This window comes from Pteropus medius, unplaced genomic scaffold (genome assembly GCF_902729225.1).
Source record: "Pteropus medius unplaced genomic scaffold, Ma_sr-lr_union100, whole genome shotgun sequence".
Lineage (NCBI taxonomy): Eukaryota > Metazoa > Chordata > Mammalia > Chiroptera > Pteropodidae > Pteropus > Pteropus medius.
The window spans coordinates 1173408-1192690 of record NW_024342469.1 but is presented as its reverse complement, the minus strand read 5'-3'; the positions used below and the strand labels follow the sequence as shown (position 1 = coordinate 1192690).

General features: G+C 57.7%; 1 protein-coding gene across 2 annotated transcripts in view; it reads left to right on the top strand.

Annotated features, from left to right (window-relative positions):
* Nucleotides 1-7006, top strand: part of TAFA5 (TAFA chemokine like family member 5) — a 123170-nt gene extending 116164 nt beyond the window's left edge. For both annotated transcript variants that reach the window (XM_039863145.1, XM_039863146.1), the window contains exon 4: nucleotides 6130-7006. In XM_039863145.1, coding sequence (XP_039719079.1) covers nucleotides 6130-6138 — 9 coding nt within the window. In that variant the 3' untranslated portion in view covers nucleotides 6139-7006. The remainder of the gene's footprint in view (nucleotides 1-6129) is intronic.
* The last annotated feature ends 12277 nt before the right edge of the window (nucleotides 7007-19283 follow it).

Here is a 19283-nt window from a genome sequence, read left to right as displayed (position 1 = left end):
TGCCTGCACACACACACCTGCACACACACACCTGCACACGCCCGCTTGCACACGCCCGCCTGCACACGCCCACCTGCACATGCACGGCTGCACACGCACGTGCCCCACTTGTGCCACGCTCCGTTCAAAGGCATGTGCGGGCCGTTGTCAGGTCCGTGGGAGCCCTTTGTCCCTGGGCGTTCAGTCAGCGTCTGGCATCTCTGTAACTATTTAAAGTCAGGAACGTTGTCACAGAAAAGCTGGGGGTGGCTCAGGGACTGGCAAGCGCCCCGTTCAGACAGCACCGTAGCACTTCTGAGGCACCGGCAATCACTCACCATGGTCTCTAGTCCAGCGGTCCCCAACTTTTGTGGCACCGGGGACAGGTGCCGCTCTGAGACTCTGGGGCCTGACTATCTGAAGCGGAGCCGAGGCGGTGATGCTGGCTCTGGGGAGCGGCTGCGAATGCCTCCTCCGCGTAGCACGGTTCCCAACGGGACACGGACCAGTACCGGCCCTCGGCCCGGGGAGTGGGGACCCCTGCTCCAGGTCATCACATCTGTGGACCCTTGCTGACCGCCCTTCAGAGCCGAGCGTGAACCCACCATCACAGGGACAGCCGGCACAGCCCCTGGCCCGTCCCCGCTCAGAACTCAAGGCTCGGGGTGATTTCGCCTTGATGGCATGACTTCTTTGTCACCTGCGCCTCCTTCACCGAGGGCTCAGAGCCACCGTTGCGTCAGGGTGGGAGCTGGAGCTGCTGGCAGCGCCTCAGAGCCAGGCTCCCTCGTGACGCTTCATCCCTTCCCCGAGGGGAGCAGCACAGCTTGTGTGCAGCGTGGCCCCTGCGGCCTGGCGCACAGTCCCTAGGAACTTCTCTCGGGAGGCAGACTCCAGGCATGGCCCTGAGCCAGAGAGGAAACAGGCCATCGTGGAGAGTGACATAAAGTCCCTGTCCGCAGTCAGGTTCCGGAGATGTTCAGCTGCCCCATGGACCTGCGTGAGGCTCCAGGCTGGTCCTCTCTGTGAAAGCCAGGTGCACCGACACAGCCGTCCCCCGTGTCCCCAACACCGCCCACAGCCCCCCTCGCTCGCCGCCTCGTGGCGCAGAGGGGCCGCACAGTCAGCAGGGACCCCTGCACTCGATGCCCTGCCAACCCCAGGACACTGGCGTCCGGTGCCGCGTCCTCAGCGCTGGGCTGTGGCAGGCGTGGTGACCGCCGAGACAGGTCAGGTGCCTGCAGCAGCCGGCGGCATCGGGCGGCGATAGCCGACCTCGGAGCTCACCCACTGCTGGGCTTCATTCCCTTCACGGTGGCTGCTCAAGACGTGCACGGGGACAGAGCCGGGCGGAGGGCGTGGGCTGGCTCCGGCCGGCCCCCGGTCATCCCCGGTGGCCTTGCTTCGTTTCGCCTGCACCCTCCCGTCGCCGCCCCCGCCCCCACGCTCAGTCTCCTGGGCTCGCCACCCCTCACCCCCGCGGTTCAGTTACGCCGTGATCTATGGCGGCCGAGCAGCGCTGAATCAGCGAAGCGCCCGCCCCAGGCTGCCTCGAACCGGTCCCCGGACCACGTGGGGTCTGCTTTGCAAGCAGGAGTCTGATTAGCACCCACATGTGCTGACTCTTTAAGATTCGCATGAGTCCCCCCTGCGTCTCTCTCGGCTGCTGGCTGGCCGCCCACCCCCCGGCCCGTTCATCAGCTCGGCTCGGCGAGCCCCTCTCCACGACCAGCTCCCCCGGGAAGAGGCAGCTGGCTCCCGGCGTCTCCCCACGGGAGAGCGGACAGCGGCGCTGCTGACCAGGGATGCGGCGAAGGACACCCGCACCCAGCCGGTCTGGGCCTGGCAACCAGACGCGGCCCCCGAGCCCCACCCGGGCAGCTGCTGTGAGGATGGCCACCGTGGGGGCCGGGGCCAGGTGGCTTCTCCGTGGTGGCCGTGGGGCTGCGGGGGGCTCGCGGAGCGTCCAGGCCGTGCGTGCGGGAGGACAGCGCCTCTCGGCCTCTCTGGTCACGCGGGTGGGCTCACCACCTCGGGGGACACCAGAGGCACGTGGGCCAGGGAGACAGAGCGGAGTCACAGCTGCCGTCGAGGGTCCCGCTCCCTCCCATGGCTTTGGGCCCGTATCTCCTTGTCGAAGGTGACACGATTCTGGTGACATAATTCTGCGTTTATCAAGCACTTCTCACGCACACGCCTGTTGCTGGATTCTCACTGCAGACCTGTGAAGCAGGAGGGGTCCGTGTGTCATCTCTGGGGTCCGTGTGTCGCCTCTGGGGTCACCAGTGGCCCCCACCCAAAGCCTGGGCTCCAGACCCAGAGCAGCTCGTCATGCGTGAGAGCGACTTTGTGACTGCCAGTTGGCCGGTCAGGTCCTTCGTCCTGACTGTGAGCACCGTGCCACCAAGCGAGCCACTGACAACCTTGACCTGTGTGTTGGCATCTGCAGACAGGACCCGAAGTCCTGGACTTAAGTCCATTTTCCATCTCAGCAAATAACCATCAGTCCGGGAGCAATGATGGGGGCTTTGCTGTGCGAGTCACAGAGCTTCGGTGGACCGCAGTCCCCATGGGTGTCAGCCCCAGAGGGCAGAGGGCGTCCTCGGCAGGAAGTCCCATGCGGGGAGCCCCAGGAGTGTGGGGTACAGGCCCAGTGACGACGTGAATACTGGCCCATCTGGCACCCAGTTCCCGCGCGATGTCAGAGGTGCTTATCACCATAGCCGTGGGACCTGGGGTCCAGGGACGCCCCGCCAGGACACCCCACGCTCACTGATGGGAGGGCTGCGTTGGGACCCGACTTAGGGTGGAGCTGCCACTCAGGGGAGGTCGCAGGAGGGCGACTCTCACGTGACAGGTCGTGCAGACGGCCGCGCCTCGCGGGGGCTGCTCCAGGGAAGGGCCTGTGTGTCCTGGGTCGAGCGGCCACCGGCCTGTCAGCGCCGATGAGCAGCCCGGTGGGGCTAGCGCCCCGACCCGACGACAAGGCCGTCACCTCCATCAGGACCCCCCGCGGCCTGCAGGGTGGCTCCAGGTGTCCGGAGCCCAGGCAGGTGACGGACAGAGAGGCGGGGAGTGGACATGACGAGCAAACACCACTGGAGACACGTCACAGGTGGCGCCTGTCCCTCGGCCATACTTCCCCCGCCCGGACATGGAACAGGGGCTTGTGGGGCCGGGGCGGGTCCCTGAGAACACATGCTCGCCAGGATCCCACGGAGAACAAGGCTCAGGCCACGGCACGCTGTCCATTTGGTTATTTAAAACACAGCAACGGACCCCGGCCGGTCCTGCCTCTCGCGAGTCGGGCTTTGGGGGGAAAGCGGGGTTTCCCTTGCGTGTGGCTGGCTGTGCAGCGTCAGGAAATGGTCTCAGAATAGAGTCCACACCGGTGGCGGGGCACAGGAGGCTGCCGCAAAGGCCTTCCAGAAGCTTCTTCCCTGGTCATGGTTGGCGTTTCCACGGTAACAGCTCCGTGGTCCCCAGCCTCCAGCAAGGCAGGCTGTGGGCACGTCCCCGCTGCTGCTGAGCACTCCGAGCAGTGTGCTCTCCACACGGAGGACTCGCCCTGGCCCTCCTGTCACCTGGACAGTTAGCGAGGACAAGGCGGTGGTGGCACAGGCACCCTCGCAGGCCCCACCCCACCCGCGCCTGAGGCTGAGGCTCAGCCGTCGTGGGAAGGACCAGTGCCTGGAGCCCCTGAGTGCTGGCCTTGTCACCGGCCACCCGCCCCCCGGAGGAATGCTCCCCCTCCTGTGCCCTGTGACAAGGGTGCCGGACCCCTAGTTTGTTGTCCGGGGAGCGGCTGGGGGCAGGCACTGCCCCAAGGTCAGTAGCAGCGGAGGAGCGTGACACCCCCAGCTCACTCGTCCGAAGGGGCTGGGCTACCCTGGAGTCAAGGCGGAAGTGGGGGGGCCTCTGGACAAAGAGCTGGGACGGAGGTGTCCGGAGGCCTCCCTTGGTCATGGGGCAGCCCCGGTGCCCGGCTGTGCCCCCATCCTGGCCCACAGGACTCTCCATTCTGGAAGCACCCACGGCGACCCTGCCCACTTACCAACAAAGAGCGAGGGGCGGGGCCTGTGACTGCAGACACAGCTGGTGGGTCTGGGGCTGCGGTCACCCCGCTTCCAAGTGGGGCTCACCCTGCCGAGCCTGCTCGCCCACGCGGGCCACCGGTCCTCAGGGCCCGAGTGCAGACTGACCACACGGACGCTGCGCCGAAGGGAGCCTGGAACATCCCTGCAGGACCCCGCCCCCCCTGGGGGGCAGAGAAGGTGCAGGAAGGTTCTGGAAGGGCTGCCAAGTGGAGCCACAGGGAGTCCCGGAATCACAGCGTGGCCTGCTTCTGGGGGCGGCGGGGAACCCAAGCAATGCGGACAACTGCTCGGACGTTTGGTGCCTGCGGGGAGCGATGCAGCCGCCCCGGAGGGTCATCGAGACAGCGCCGGCCAGGACATGGGGCGGGCTCCGTGCTTTGCGCCCTTCGGCCCCTGGTCGTACAGAGTCACCGCACTGCTAACCCGTGGGAGGGGCCCCCTCTGAGTGCTGTGCTGGGGCTGCGGGGGCCGTGAGCAAAGCCGGAAATGAGTGGGGACAGTCAACCCAGTGTCCCAGGGGCGCGACTGTCCCTCCGGAAGTTTGGGGGAGTTTGGGAGAGACCCCGGTGTCCCTGAGGATAAGTGATTCCTCCTGCAGCTCCAAGGAACAGTCCTGCATTTCCGAGGAGCTGACGGCTCAGGAACGGGGCGGCCACTGCCCACTGCCCACGCCAGTGGGTCATGTGGCGATTAGCACCTTACGAGGGAGCGAGGAGTGAAGCTCTAAGCTGCAGAGCGAGGCGAACGGAGGCCTTCGGGGTGGCCTCGCAGAGGCTTCAGTCCTGGCCGCCCGGTTTGGGGTCCCTCTTCTGAGAGCGTCCGGCCCTGTCCCTATTCCCGTACGTTCCGGCTGGATCTAGAGCTAAGTGTCAAACTTAAAAACCGAAGCTCTAAGAAATTGCTAGAACGTGTGCCGTGAGTAGTCACCACTTTAAGCAACAGTGAAGTCCAAATGGAAGGTTGCTGCTGACCGCGGGGAAATGAGAGCCTCAGGACGTCTGACAAAATGGGGACGACGGACAGAGCCGCCAAGGGGGCCTGCGGGCCGGGGGCTGGGGCGGCGCCCCCGCCGCCCGCGCAGACGCCCCCGCGAGTGCTCACGCGCGCGCGCCCTCCTCCAGGCCGCAGAGGGCAACGCGGGAGGAACCACGTCCGGGCGGCCGGTAGACACGTGGGACGCTCTCCTGCTGCCCGAGCCCGCGAGGGCTGAGGATGAAGCCTCGGGAAAGTGCTGCTCCGCTGTCGGGTTAGCCAGGGTCCGAGGTCAGGGTGTGCGCCCTGCGCTGCGCGCTGCAGACTGAGAAGCGCCGCCAGCCCGGGCGGGCCCGGGGCGGGGCGGGGGTCTGGGGCGGGGTCAAGGGTCAGGGCCGGGGCGGGTCAGGGGCGGCCCGGCGGGGCGGACGGGCGGGCCGGTGGTGGGGCCGGGCGGCGGGCGGGGTCAGGGAGCCTGCTGTCACAGGCGGGCGGAACCCCAGCCAGCCCCGTGTGGTCGCCAGGCACCGTGAAGAGATGGGAAGGAAAGACTGGAGTTTTCAGAGCGCAGACGGGGCGGGTTTTGTTTTCTCTTCGTACTCGCCTATATTTGCCTGTTTACGTACAAATAAGAATTTACATAGTTTTATAAAGAGAAAAAAGAGTCAGCACCTCCTCGCTCGGTTATACTTTGGGGGCCGGTGAGTGACTGTGCTGGGGGGCTCGGCCACCCAGGTGGCTGGACGGCTGGGACGGGAGGTTTCCCGCGTGCCGTGAGCAGCAAGGGTGCCCGGACCGTCATGCCCCGGGCCGGTCCCCCTCCGGTCGTGCCCCGGCCACGTCCCCCAGGACGCACGGAAGGGCGGGTGTTTCGGGGCTGCCGTCTGGCGGGGGGAGAAGGGAGTAGGGAGCAGGTGCAGACTTCCCCATGCCTGGATCTGGGCCCAGTGTTCTGTCCGCAGAGTGTCTGCCGACATCTATCCAGGCGCTGTCCTGGCTGAGTGGGGCTCGGGGACATTCCCGGTCCCCGTCCCTGACGAAGACCCCGCAGGGCTGATGGCTCTCTTCTCTCCGCTCACAGGTCTCCTGACAAACGCGGGAGGGGCCTCGGCTGCCCGGAGAGTCCCCGCCGGGGCCACGACCTCCTTCCACAGCGGACCCACCTGACCGCCACCCGCCACCCCGCGTCTGCCGCGCGCCGACAGCCTGCGTCGTCCTCGGCCTCCCGAGCTGAGCCCGTGCGGCCGCCCCGAGAAGCTGGCACGGGACACCGCGGGGTGCGCCAGCGTCCCTGGGAGGCCGGCCCAGCCGCCCTCCCCGGCAGGAGGAGGACCAGGACAGGACAAGGACGAGGACAGGACAAGGACGAGGAGCAGAGACAGCCCAGGGGCTGCGGCCCGGCTGGCGAGGGAGACGAGCGCGGCGCTGGCCGGGGCGGACCGGCCAAGGCGCAGGAGCGGCCTCTCCTGGTGGCCCAGACTGGCCGAATCGCTTTTATTTTCTTACCCTTTCAGTATATACTCGATAGACCAAAGAGCAAATCTATTTTAACGCGGACTCGCCCCCACCGTCAGAGGCCCTGGGGACAGGGGACGCGGCAGGGACATGCCGGCGGCCCCTGCGGGGCGGAGGGCGTGGCCCCGGCAGAGGCCCCACCCCACGAACTGCGCGGTGCCGCCCCCGGGGTCCGCCCCGTCGCCGTCCCCACGTCCCCAGGCGGCGCCCGCGCACGCCGCCGCCCGCGCCCCGACGGACCTGGCCTACTAAAAGCCTGCGTTTTAACCAGTAGACACGCCTCCGCGCTCCGTCTCCGGTAGTGGGACGGTCCAGTGTCCGCCACGAGCATGTTGGGTCTCCCGTGACTGCTGTCTCATCCGATTCGCCATTTAGCAAATTAAAGGAAACTAAAGTAACCCTCGTTTGAAAGAGATCATTAAATGTATTTTGCAAAGCCTAAAGTTATATATTTAACAGTTTTTCTATGTTGTATATTTGTAGAAAACCCTATTTAACAATTAACGTGGTAGCCCTGGCCGTGCGGCCGAGTCGGGGGGTCCCCGAAGGCTCCGGGGTGGGCGCCGTGGGGAGGCCGGCCCCCAAACCCAGGGGGGCCGAGCACAGAGGGCAAGACCGGGGCAGCGAGCTGACGACCAGGGTCGTGATGTCACATGCGCGTTGGCGGTGCTGGGGGCAAGGCCTGTCTTTGCGCGTGGTCTGGGTTCGGGGGTCGCGCCCCTCGGCCTCTGTCTTGGTGACCACCGAGTATACAATCCTGTGATCGCACGTCTTCTGGTGTGGACTGTCTCACATTCGCGGGCCGCGAGGGCCATGTGCAGCCCGTGTCACCGACCCCCATGGGACGCCCCGTCCACTAAGTCTTCGCGTCAGAATGTCCCCAGGATGGGAGCCGGGCCTCGCAGAGGGAATGGCGGGCGGCGTCTTCCCACGTCCCTCCCCGCAAGTCCTGTCACCAGGCCTGACAAAGAAGGGACAGTTACGTTTTTCTTTCCCCTGACTGACCCGCGTTCCTGGTTTCTGGCGAAGTACACTACCTACGAATCCAATTAACACGAGTGTCATGCTAGTTCTATGCTACTAAAAAAAACATTAAAAAATAATCACTATATAGCAGCCGTTCCAGCCACCCTTAGACTAAAGATAGAACAGAAAACCGATTTATTTAAGACTCATTCCAATGTCCACGATATTTAATTTACCTTCCGGTCACCACAGACTTAGGGGTACGTGCGTCCTGGAGTGAGAGGAACGGCTGAGACTTCGATTTCTCAGGGGATGTGGCCTGTGCAGGGTGCTTCCCCGGGGGCCAGTCCCAGCTCCCGGGCCTGCGCCCGCTCCGGGGGCCGGCAGGAGGTCCCGAGAGGGTCACCCCGCCCAGCACACCTCCGCCCCGCCCGCCGGCGTCCCCCCCTCCCCCCGCCTGTTTCTTCTGACAGCGAGTGTAGACACCTTCGAGGGCAGAGACCGGGAGATTGAAGATGTTACGGCATTTTTTTTTTCTTGTTTTACAGTATTCAATTTTGTGTTGATTCAGCTAAATTATGAAAATAAAGAAAAAAAACCCTTTGATAAGCATGGCTTCTGTTTGCCGCCCGTGGTGTCCTGTGAGCGGGGCGTAGCAGGCGGGGCCGGCGGCGCAGAGCTGGGCGCTCACGGGCATCCCGCCCTCCTTGGCGGCCAGCGGGCCAGCGAGGCGCCGCTCAGTCCCGGGGCCTTCGGGGGTCGGCCCCGTCCCGGATGCTCCCCGAAGCCCCGCCCAGGTGAGCGGACAGCCCGGCGCCTGAGTCTGATCAGCACGTGGCCTCTGGGGGCGAAGAGGCACCTCGTTCTCTCTCGTTTGCTCCCTGGTCAAGCCAGTGGGAAGGCCGATGGCCACCCCAGTTCACTGTCGCCAGGGTCCGCGGGCCCAACACACACCCAGGACACAGAGGAGCGGATCTGCGGCCAGGGGCCCCGACCGCCGAAAGACTCCCTTTGCAGGGCGTCCCACTGGGGTCCAAACAGCCGTCTAGAGTCCAGGGTCCCCATCCAAGGGCGTGCTCAGGTCACAGCGGGCCGTGCCTGTCAGCTTCTGGCTGCTCTTTATAAAATAGTAACCCCGAGAGCCGCAGCCAGGTCGGCGGGCTATGAGAAGTCTGCGTTTGATTTCGAGGCCACCTCCCCGGCCTTCGGTGCTGTCACAGAGGGCCAGACTCCCGCCCTCTGCCACAGGGCCGAGCTTGTCCTGGGAGGGAGGGAAAGGGACAGAATGCAGGCCTCGCAGCCGCCACGGAGACCCAGATGAGCCCCTTCCTCTCTCAGGTGGGCCCCAGGTGCCCAGCACGGGCCCTGTGCCGGGGGCTTTGCCGCAAGAGCACAGACAGGGCCGGCTAGACCCGGGGGGCGGACGCAACCTCTCCCCACTCTGTCTGTGAGAAGCAAAGAGCTGGAGGGGCGAGACAGGGCAGGACGGGGCAGGAGGGGTCCGGAGGGGCAGGAGGGGATGCAGGCGTACTGTGCGGGGAGGAGCAGCAGGTCAGGCAAGCACTCCTGGGTGGCTCGGCCCCTGCATCCCTGTTCCGGAGTCTTCTGGGCCCATCGGGCGTAGAAACAGCATCACGAACCCAGGGAAAAGGTGAGAGCCCGCTGACCACGGGGCGAGGCCAGGATGCTTCTGGCTGCTCTTTATAAAATATTATAAAATATTATAAAGAGCAGCCAGAAGCATCCAGCGGCTTCCCGGCGCCACTGTCCTGCTCTCCACGGGCCAGGCGGGGTGGCCCGCGGGCGCTGGCATCGGGGCAGCACGTGCTGTCCCTCCTCTTCCCCGGTGGCTTCCATCAGAGAGGGCTTCTGACGGGGCGAAAGGGACCGGGACGCCGCCCGCCGGGGCCAGCCACCCCGCCTGGCCCGTGGAGAGCAGGACAGTGGCGCCGGGAAGCCGCCAGCCCCGCCTGCGGGGGGTCCGAGGCCGCTGCGCGTCTCCGCGGACGGCGCGCGAGCATCAAAGACACGTGTCTTTAATGAGCATTAAAGTGGCTCTGACTTTGCGAGCCACTCAGGAAGGCACTCGGGACACACAGGGGAGACACCGAGCTCCCCGCCAAATCCAGCAAGGACAGCTGGGGACACACAGCCAGGAGCAGGGTGAGGGGGCGGGCCAGGAAGTGACTAACCGCTGGCAGGGGTTCCTGCCAGAGGCTCGGCAGCCAGGGCGGGGGATGGAGAACTCGGTGGTCCCCAGTGAGCCCCCTCTCTCAGCCCACTTCGCGGGTCCTTGCCAACACGGACTCAGCATGCAGAAGTTCAAGGTCAGGCCCGGCCTACCGAGGGCGCGAGGCGCCCCACTAAAACGTGGAGACGGTGCCTTCCAACGAGGCTGCACAAAGCGACCCTGTCACCTGAGCCCGGCCTCACCTCAGATTACCAAAGGAGGGAGCTCTAGCTCCCAGGAGATGGTGCGGGACCGGTGCTGGGCTCCTCGTCAGGCCCGGCCCTGGACGCCCCTCTGGGAGGAGCAGAGGGCGAGGGGCCTGGGAAGCCGCCTGCAGGGTGACACCCGGTCTGACACCTGCCCAGACTTGGGGAAGGTCGGTGCTTGGCCAGAGGTTGGCCATAAGGCCGTTCCTGCCCGGTCCAGGAGGGCGGGAGCACTGGGCCCATGCGACAGTGCCGGGCCCCGGTGGGGTCGGTCCAGACTCAGGCTCTCAGGTCCTAAGGAGAGGCACAGACACCCCTTCAGCTCAGGGCCCTCACCAGTGGTTCCTGAGACCCATCCTGAGACCTTGCCGAGCCACGTGGGTGGGACAGCCTGGGTCCCTTCCCAGGGGAACTGGACGAGCCCCAGAATCCGGCCATGTGTGCCTGCACCGTCTTGCCGCAGAAAATCAGCACGCGAGCGGTGCCAGCTGACAGACAGCTCCCCACACGTGGCTTACTGGGCGACAGTGTACCTGGGCCGAGAAAGACGGGCCACCGCAAACCCCAGGCCACGTGCTAGCGACCTGCCGACGGGGGACTCGGGGGACCCTCTGCCTCCACTTCACGGGCGTCTCCTCTGCCCCGGGGCTGGGGGACGAGGGCAGAGCGGGCTTGGGGCTTAGGTGTCGTGAATGTGAATGGCACAGCAGTCTTCTACGACCCACATCATCCCCATGGGCACCTCGGACCTGGCTCTGTGTGTGGGCGGGGGACACTGCTTCCGTCCAGAAAATGTCCCGTTGTTCTCAGCTGGCCCTCGCTGCCACCTCCCTGAGCACCTGCCGTGACCCGGACAACGAGACCCCCCCCTCTCGGGGCCTGGTTCTCGGGACAGGGGAGCGAATAGCAGGTGAGCCGGGTGCAGGGGACAGGTCCCACAGCTCGGGACGCGTGAAAGCCCGACGATCTTCAGCCGCCCAGATTTCTAAGGGTGTCGTCTGCGCCTCCTGGGCACGCGCCATCGTCAACTGCAAACACGGCAGACTCGCTAATGAAATCAATTTGGTCAAGCTATCAATTTAATCCCTAAAATGTAACCCAATTTTCCCGTCATGGACGCTTCCAAGGCCGGGCGGCCGCGTGTCATAAGTCACCAGGCGAGAACGAGCCTTCTGACTTGCACGTAATTAAACTTACTTCTCTGCTTTGGGTTCACAAACTTCCCGTTAATTACAGCTGCCAGGGCCCCTAAATCACCGGGCGCCGAGCTGAGGCCAGGGGCGGCCGGCAGGAGGGACGGGAGTTGGGGTAACCGAGGGCATGGTGGTCACCACAGGAAGGGTGGGACAGGCGCAGACACCCAGGGCATGCGGGGTGGCCGGCTGGCGGCGCGGGACTCGGCCAGCACCCCACACACGCACGCCACCCACCGTCCACTGCTTGCTCGTCTGTCTGATGGGCATGCTCCCCTTCGTGCAAAGCAAACATGGCGACTCAGGATGAAGACGGACACCTCCAGGACCATCCCCGAGGTCACCGTGGCCGCCTGACTGGGTGCTTCTGGACTTTTCCGTGCTCCTACAGAAGGGAGTCGAGGAACCACCACACCAGGAGCTCTTAGCCAATGACGTGTCTCTGCTCACCGATGCTTTGTCCTCGACACCCTGCGTTCCGTATTCGAGGGCCGAGGCTGCGGGCAGGGACCGCAGTGGTCTGCTCAGGCCTCGGGATGGCCCAGCCCTCAGCCCTGGGAACTCGGACGGGAACACTAGCTTGAGGGGGCCAGCGGTGGGCTCTGCCCCTGAGAGGGACGGGGACTCCAGCTCCCTTCTGGTCAGTGTTGTTTCGAAGAGTCGGGTTCAGATTGTGTCACTGTTTCGTAGGGACGAGCGTAGGGTGGCCAGAGGAACTGAGGTTAAGACTTAGTTTCAGAAACGAGACTAAAAAGTGAAGCCTCGCATCTAAGTATAGACCCCATCCAAGTTCGCAGGTGGACATTGAACCACACAGGTGCAGGAGGCACGCGGGACGTCGGGATGAAAATTAAGCACGCTGGAAGCCGAAAACAAAAGAACCCTCAGCCAGGACCTCAGCGGCTGCACACTTCAGCGGGGACAGACTTCCGGGGAGACAGGGGTCACCACTGGAGTGCAGGCGGAAAACCCGTCTACTGTGACCAGAACCAAGAACCCTACGAAAAATAAGACATGTCAGAGTGTCCATGGAACATACTATTTACGATGATGAGGTTTCCACCAGAACTTACTAAGCGTGCAAAAAAGCAGAACTCTGATGCATACTCAGGAAAAAATTCAGGCAAAGAATCCAGCTGTGAGCCAGCCCCGACACTGGGCGCAGCAAAGACTTCTAAGCAGCTCTAAGGCATGTGACATGCCATCCAGTCGGCTCTGACTCCTCGTGACCCTGTGAATGAGTGTTGCCCACCACGTCCTGTCCTCGGCGGCCCTTCTCGGCTGCTGCAGACTCAGCCTCCGGCTTCTTTCATGGAGTCAGCCCATCCCGTATTTCTTCTTCCTCTTTTCTTGCTGTTTTCATCTTTTCTAAAGAACCCCGCCTCTTCATCACGTCCCCAAAATAGGACAACTTCGGTTTTGTCATTTTTGCCTCCAGCAAGGCACACATTTTGTTTCAGGCTCTTATACATATGTCCAAATAATTAAAGAAAAATGATGTATTAGAGAGTGAATAGTTGGAGGATTCCAACGGAGAAATGAAAACTGTGAAAACGTAGACTGGTATTTCTAGAGGTTAAAAATACAATATCAGAAAATAAATTGAAGAATTTACCAGATGGGCTCGCCAGCAGATCGTAGGCAGCAGAAGACGGAATCATTGACCCTGAAAACAGACCAATAACAATTATCCAATCTGAAGCTCAGAGAGAAAAATGATTGAAGAGAAACGAGAACCTTCAGAGGCCTTCGGAACGACACAGAGCGGGCCACGGAGCGGGTCACGGAGTGGGCCATGGAGCGGGCCACGGAGCGGGCCACGGAGCGGGCCACAGAGTGGGCCGGCACAGGTAGAATCAGAGCCTGGGGTGAGCAAAGGGAAAACGTGGTGTAGAATAGGCATCTGAAGAACCATGGCCAAGAGTCCCCAAACACGGCGAGAGCAGTGACATCCAGATCCTTACGGATGAACGGTCCAAAGCCGGGGAGGGTCGAGACACCCCGACGAGGTCCGTGATCGTCACATTCGTGAAAGACAAAAATGACAGTAAGTTCTCGAAAGCACCAGGAGGAAAATGACACTTTCCACAGACGGGACAATGACGTTATCAGCGGCTGACTTCCCCACAGAAACAGTTGACGCCAGGCCCACCGAGGAGACATATCTGAAGCGTCGAGGGAGGAAACACGTCTGCCAGCCAGATCGTGTGCCCAGAGAAACTATTCTTCAAAATAGGGTGTGAAATGAAGATATTTCCAGTAAAACAAAGCTGAGAAAATTCACTGCCATAGGACTGTACTCGAGACACGAAAAGTATTATATACACACCAAAGAATACGCGTGTGCCTGCTCTCCTAAGCTCCTTAGAATAAATGTGGCCGTTTAATGCAAAAAATTGTAACATGGCATCGTTCATTCAAGATGTGCAGAAGTTTCGTTGACGTCCGTAGAAAGGCGGGTAGCCGGGAGACGAGCAGTGCGGATACAAAATATTCTGTCGCGACGTTCTGATTTTTTTCAGAAATAATTCAACATAAACCTTAAGTTGATTGCGATGACGTAATATAACCCATAGCACAGCTACCGGAAACTAAGACAAATAGGATCCACCGGACAAGCTAAAAGTGGAATGGCAGAGGCGTGTTAAAAATATGGCCACGGACGACGGTGGCAAAGGGAGGGTACAGAAAAACAAACAGACAAACCCGAGGAGCGGCGACAGGAAACAGCCAGCAAAGGGGCCGCTGCAGGAGGCAGCTCGCGCGCCCCTCGGAAGCCAGGGATTGGCAGGGGGGAGCAAGAGGCGAGAACGGGGCGCACGTTTTAAACAGACGCACTTGACACAAAGACGCAGGTGGAGGGACCCAGAGGACACGCCCCGTGAGCGAGGAGCACGGAGGTCCGGGGCGGCTGTGCTGCTGGCCGACGCGGCGGACTTTCCCACGAGGGACACCACCACGGACAACCAGGAGAGGCCACCACGGCGGGAAAACAAAAAAATAACAAACGGGTGCGTGTCTGGAAACGAGTTCAAAGCACACGAAGCAAAACTCGCAGAACCCGAAGGAGCTGGAGGCGACCTGCCCGTGGGAAGCGGACACTTGGCTCCTCCGCCGCCGGGAGCGACCATTGGACGGAATATCGGAAGGTCTGTGGGAAACTGGGACGGTCTCGGCCAGCATCGCATCGACGCTTCCAGAACATTTCAAACCACCAAGCATGCGCGCCCGGGAGTTGAATGGCTGGGACCTACGGTAGGAGAATTCTTATATTCCATTCGAATTGACAGAAATCCGTTCAAAAGTGATTCTGCCGTATCTGATGAGTCTTCATCAATTTTAGCGAGTCTACTAGATACGGAGCCTCGAGTTTGTAGTTTTAACTGTATGGAACTTTTCAAGACGCGTGGGAGACGAACCGCGATGAGGCCGACGTTGGACCAGAAGCGGATCTCAAAGCGTTTCGAAGGATGAGAACGGTCGGGTGCGTGTTCTCTGACGGCAGCCGAGTCAGACACAGTAGAAATCGACAAGAAAATATCTGGAAAATTCCCAAGTATTTGAAAACATCTTCTCAACGCTCTACGTATGAGTTCAGGGTAAAACGAGGACAATGGAAACTGCACGTGTTTAAATTTATTTAAATGTTTGGTCGTGAATGAGAATAAGAGCCCAGGATGGGCACAATCTGTGCAGCGTTGCTGGGCAGAGCCCGGGCACGTCATAAAGCTTTCGAAGCTCTACTGGGAAGGAGAAAGGTCCGAAACGATGACGTAAGCTTCGCCTTAAGAGGCTACACAAGGGAGCACAGTGTACGTAGGAGAAAGGAAATCACATGGGTGCGAGGGGTATCGATGAAGTAGGAAGCGACCCAATGATAAGAGCATCATTCAAAGAACGTCCTTCGTTACGATTGACACGGAATTAACTGCACATATTTACGATGTACGATTCGACGTGTTTTTTTGACACCTATACACACTCCCAAACCATCGCCCCTGTCCCAGTCTGCTCAGGCGGCCACTGCAAAACACCACGACCTGGGGGGCTTAAAGAGGGGACCTTTGATCTCGCAGTTCCAGAGCCACTTCCGGGCGAGGCCCCTCGCGCCGGCCCGCAGACGCCCCCCGACGCGGTGCAGAGCATTCTCTGGGTCTCCCCTCATCGAGGCCCCAGTCTCGTCACTCACGGTCTCCCCCTCCCGGCCTCGTCCCGCCCCAGGCAGCCCCCAGAGGCTCCGTCACCAAGGACCCACTGGGGCACAGGCCTTCAACGCGTGGGCTTCGAGGGGACCCGATTCAGTCCACAACGACCACGTTCGAGGGAAAGGACACGTCCACCCCGCACCGCGTCCTCCCGTCTCCGTGCCCCCGCCCCGTCCGTGTGTTCCCGGTCTGTCACCTACGTTCTTGGTTATTTCCTTTCTCCTGCTCCGGGTTCCGGCCTCGCTATTTGATCTGACGTTGAGGAGGAAGCTGGCAGTTTGCGTCTCTCTTTTTCTTCGTCTCTGATACAAGCATTTAAGGCTTCGCGCTGGTTTTGTCCCACTGCAGAGGGTTCCCTCGTCTTTCCCTTACCGTCTCATTCAAAATACTTTTCTAATCTCTTTGGTTATTTATTTACTTTTTTGAAATAACGACCCATCCGTTGATCAGAAACGTGTTATTTAATTTCTAAATATTTGGGGAATGTCTAGCTATGTTAGTATTATCGATGTCTAAATTAATCGCGTTGTGGTTAAAGTATTCCGCGTGACTTCGACCCTCTCACTTTATCGAGGCTAAGTGTTTATGACCCATCGCCCGACCCGTCACAGTGAATGTGTGATATTCATTTGGAATCAATGCGTATTTAGTAAATGTCAGGTGCAGTGTGTCATAAATACTAACGAAGTCTAAGTTGTTGATAGTGTCGTTGAAAGTTGTTGATAGTCCGTCTTCACTAATTTTTTGTAAAGTTTTCTATGAATTGCCAAGAGACGGCCTTTAAAGTCTTCTACTATGAATTTGAAATTGCTCGTTTTCTTTTATAATTTGACAAGTTTTGCTTAATGTGTATAAGCGTCAGTCAGATCAAAATGTTTGAGGTCCTTGTTCAAATCCTGTGTGTCTTCTCTGTTTGTGTTTTTCTGTTTCTGTTTTCTAGATTTAAAGCCTCTATTATTACGGTAACATAGATTTAGAGTCATTATCCTTTCCTGAATAATTCACCCTTTTATCATTAATGAAATATCCCACTGACTCCAGTAATAATATTAAAGTCTATTTGATCTGATAATAATGTAGCCACTCCAGGCTCCTCGTGCCTACCGTTTATATGCTATATTTTTTTTCAATCCATTTACTTTTTACCTATCTGTGTCATTTGATCTCAAGTATTTCTTTTCTAAGGATAACATAGAGCTCGCTTTGTTAAATATCCAATTTTAATTGGAATTTTTAGACCATTAACATAGAATGGAATTATCTATATCCGTATAATCTGGTCTGCCATTTTATTGTTTTTAGTTTGTTTTTTAAACCCCCTATTATTGTGCATCCGCTCCTGCATTCTTTTATATTTTAAAAAAAAACATTTTTAGTATTTCATTTTAACTGTCCTTTGGCTTCTAACTATTTATCTAGGATTGTTTTGCAGAGGTTGTTTGATGGATCAGAGCATGCGTATGTAACATCCCACAATCTACTTCGAGACGATACCGAACTACTTCATGTAAAATCGAGAATATACTTGCAATCATATCAATTCCGTTTTTCTCTCCCACCACAGACTTTTACCTTATTGTTGACGCATGTGTTACATCTTCAAACCCTATAACGCTCCTTAAGAAATGCAATAATTTCGGTTTTTATATAGTTCATACAAATTAGTTTAAAGGGAAAGTAGTCTTTGATATTTATCCGGAGTTTACCATTTCCAATGATGTCTGTTTGCTCTCGAAAAATATAAATGCGCCTCTGATATCATTCCTCTTTGCCGTGAAGGTCTGCGAGCAATTTTTTTAATGGTTTTCCTTTATCTGAAAATGTCGCTATTTGGTTTTTCTTCTTTAAGGTTATTTTTGAAGGCTATCGGTTTCCAGATTTATTATTTTTTCCTTAAGCACTTCAAAGATATTGATTGCGGTTTTCTAAATTCCCTTGTTTCTGATGAGAAATGTGTTGTCACTCGAATTCTTCTCTGTTGGATGTGTCATTTGTCTCTAGATCCTTTCAAGATTTTCTCTTAATCTCTGATTTTCAGAAATTTGACTGGTTCTGTCTGGACTTTTTTTTTTTTTAATTTATTCTATTTGCAGTTTGCCGAGATTTAATTTGTAAACTTACGTCCTTTGTCAAGTTAGGGAAGTTTTTGGCCATTGAATTTTAAAATATGATTTTTTTCTCCAATGTCTCTCTCCCTCGCACTGGGACTCCAGGTATTTACGTCAAAGCTCTGGACGTTCGTTTTTCTCAGGTATCTGACACTGTTTTTTGATTTTTGTTTTTAAACCTTTCATATCTCTTTTCTTACCTCTTCTCGATCTATCTTCAGGTTCTGTGTTCGCTCCGTCACCCTCACTCTGCCCATCCAGTGAGTGATTTATTTCCTACGTTGTATTTTTTTTAGCCCTAGACTTTTTACTTCTTTCTTTTTTAATTTGCTACTTATCTGATAAGATTTCCCACATTTTGATTCATTTCAAACATATGTTCTTCTACCTTTAAGTGTAGATGTAATAGCAGATTTTTAAAAGATTTTCCTGATAATTCAGACTTCATTTTTCATCTAGGGACATCGAACTGTGGATTTCATTTTCCCTTGAGAATGTGTCACGTCTTCCTGTTTCGTTCCGCCGTCATGCCAGATCAACTTTGCACTTTATCTTAGACACCAAGAACGATATGTTACATCGCCTCTGGGCTGTGATATCGTCTTTTCACGCTGGCAGTCGTCCCGGTTAGAGTCGGATCTGAGCTCCGAGTCAGCTTCTGAGGATGGAGGTTTCAGACTACAGCTCAGGTTTGTGAAGCTCCGCACGGCCGCGTTAACTCTGTCCCCCGCCCGCCTGGCCCAGGGTGTACCCGAGGCACGTGGGTCACACGCGGGACTCCCTTGCGGCGGCCCCGGTCCCTCCAGTCCTGCTTCCTCGCTGTCACCAGTTGCAACCTCCCAAGATTCTTCCCCCGTATCGCGGACCAGAAAGAGTTTTAACCGCTCACGGTGCCCCTCTCCATGACTATTAGGTCACACTCGGCAAAGCCACCAAAACTGAGAGACTCACCCCGTGTCCATCGCCGCTCCGTGCTTTGAGGCTTCTCCACGGTCTACCCGCCTTCTGTTTATTCCCAGTCCCCCCAAGTGGTCATAGCTGTTACTCGCAGTGGGCTCGGCCAGTGGAGGCTCACACGGCCATCCCAGAAGCAGAAGCTCACGCTTCCATGAGTTTTGGATCCTTTTACACTTTAATTATTAACATTTTAAATCCAGGAGTTATTTAGCAATGGTACTTGAATTGATAACTACATGGGTAATTTTTAATTTATCTTTTTGTTTTTAAATTTTATCCTGATTGCATGGTGATCAGATCTCTTGCTCTGATATATAGATATAAATATAAATATAGATACAGAAATAGATGATAGATGGATAGATGACAGAAAGAGAGAGAGAGAGAGAGAGGGATAGAGAGAGAGAGAGACGGGTATTGAGACAGATGAGGCCCTCTCCATGGCCGAGTACGCGATTAATAGTTGTAATTTTCTATGTGCGCTTGGAAAAAATATTTAGGGTTTGTTGGCTACTTAACTCTAACTTTTTCCCTTTCAATCGCATATCCTTGCTGGTATTTTTCCCCTCCAGCCTGACCCTTACGAAGGACATGTTTACATCACCCACTAAGACAATGCCTATTATTCTTTCCAGCAGGTCCACGAATTTCTTTCTTTATATATTTGGAAGCTCCTTTATTAAGCGTATGCTTGATAAATATTGCCGTACGTTATCATTCGAGTCAAACTTTTATCTCTATACCATAACCCTCTCTATCACACGTAACATTTCTGTCTCCAGGCTGATTTATGCTGTTAATGTTAGCTAGACAGCGGGTGTCTTCGGTCAGCATTTTTCCAATAGGTAATTTTTC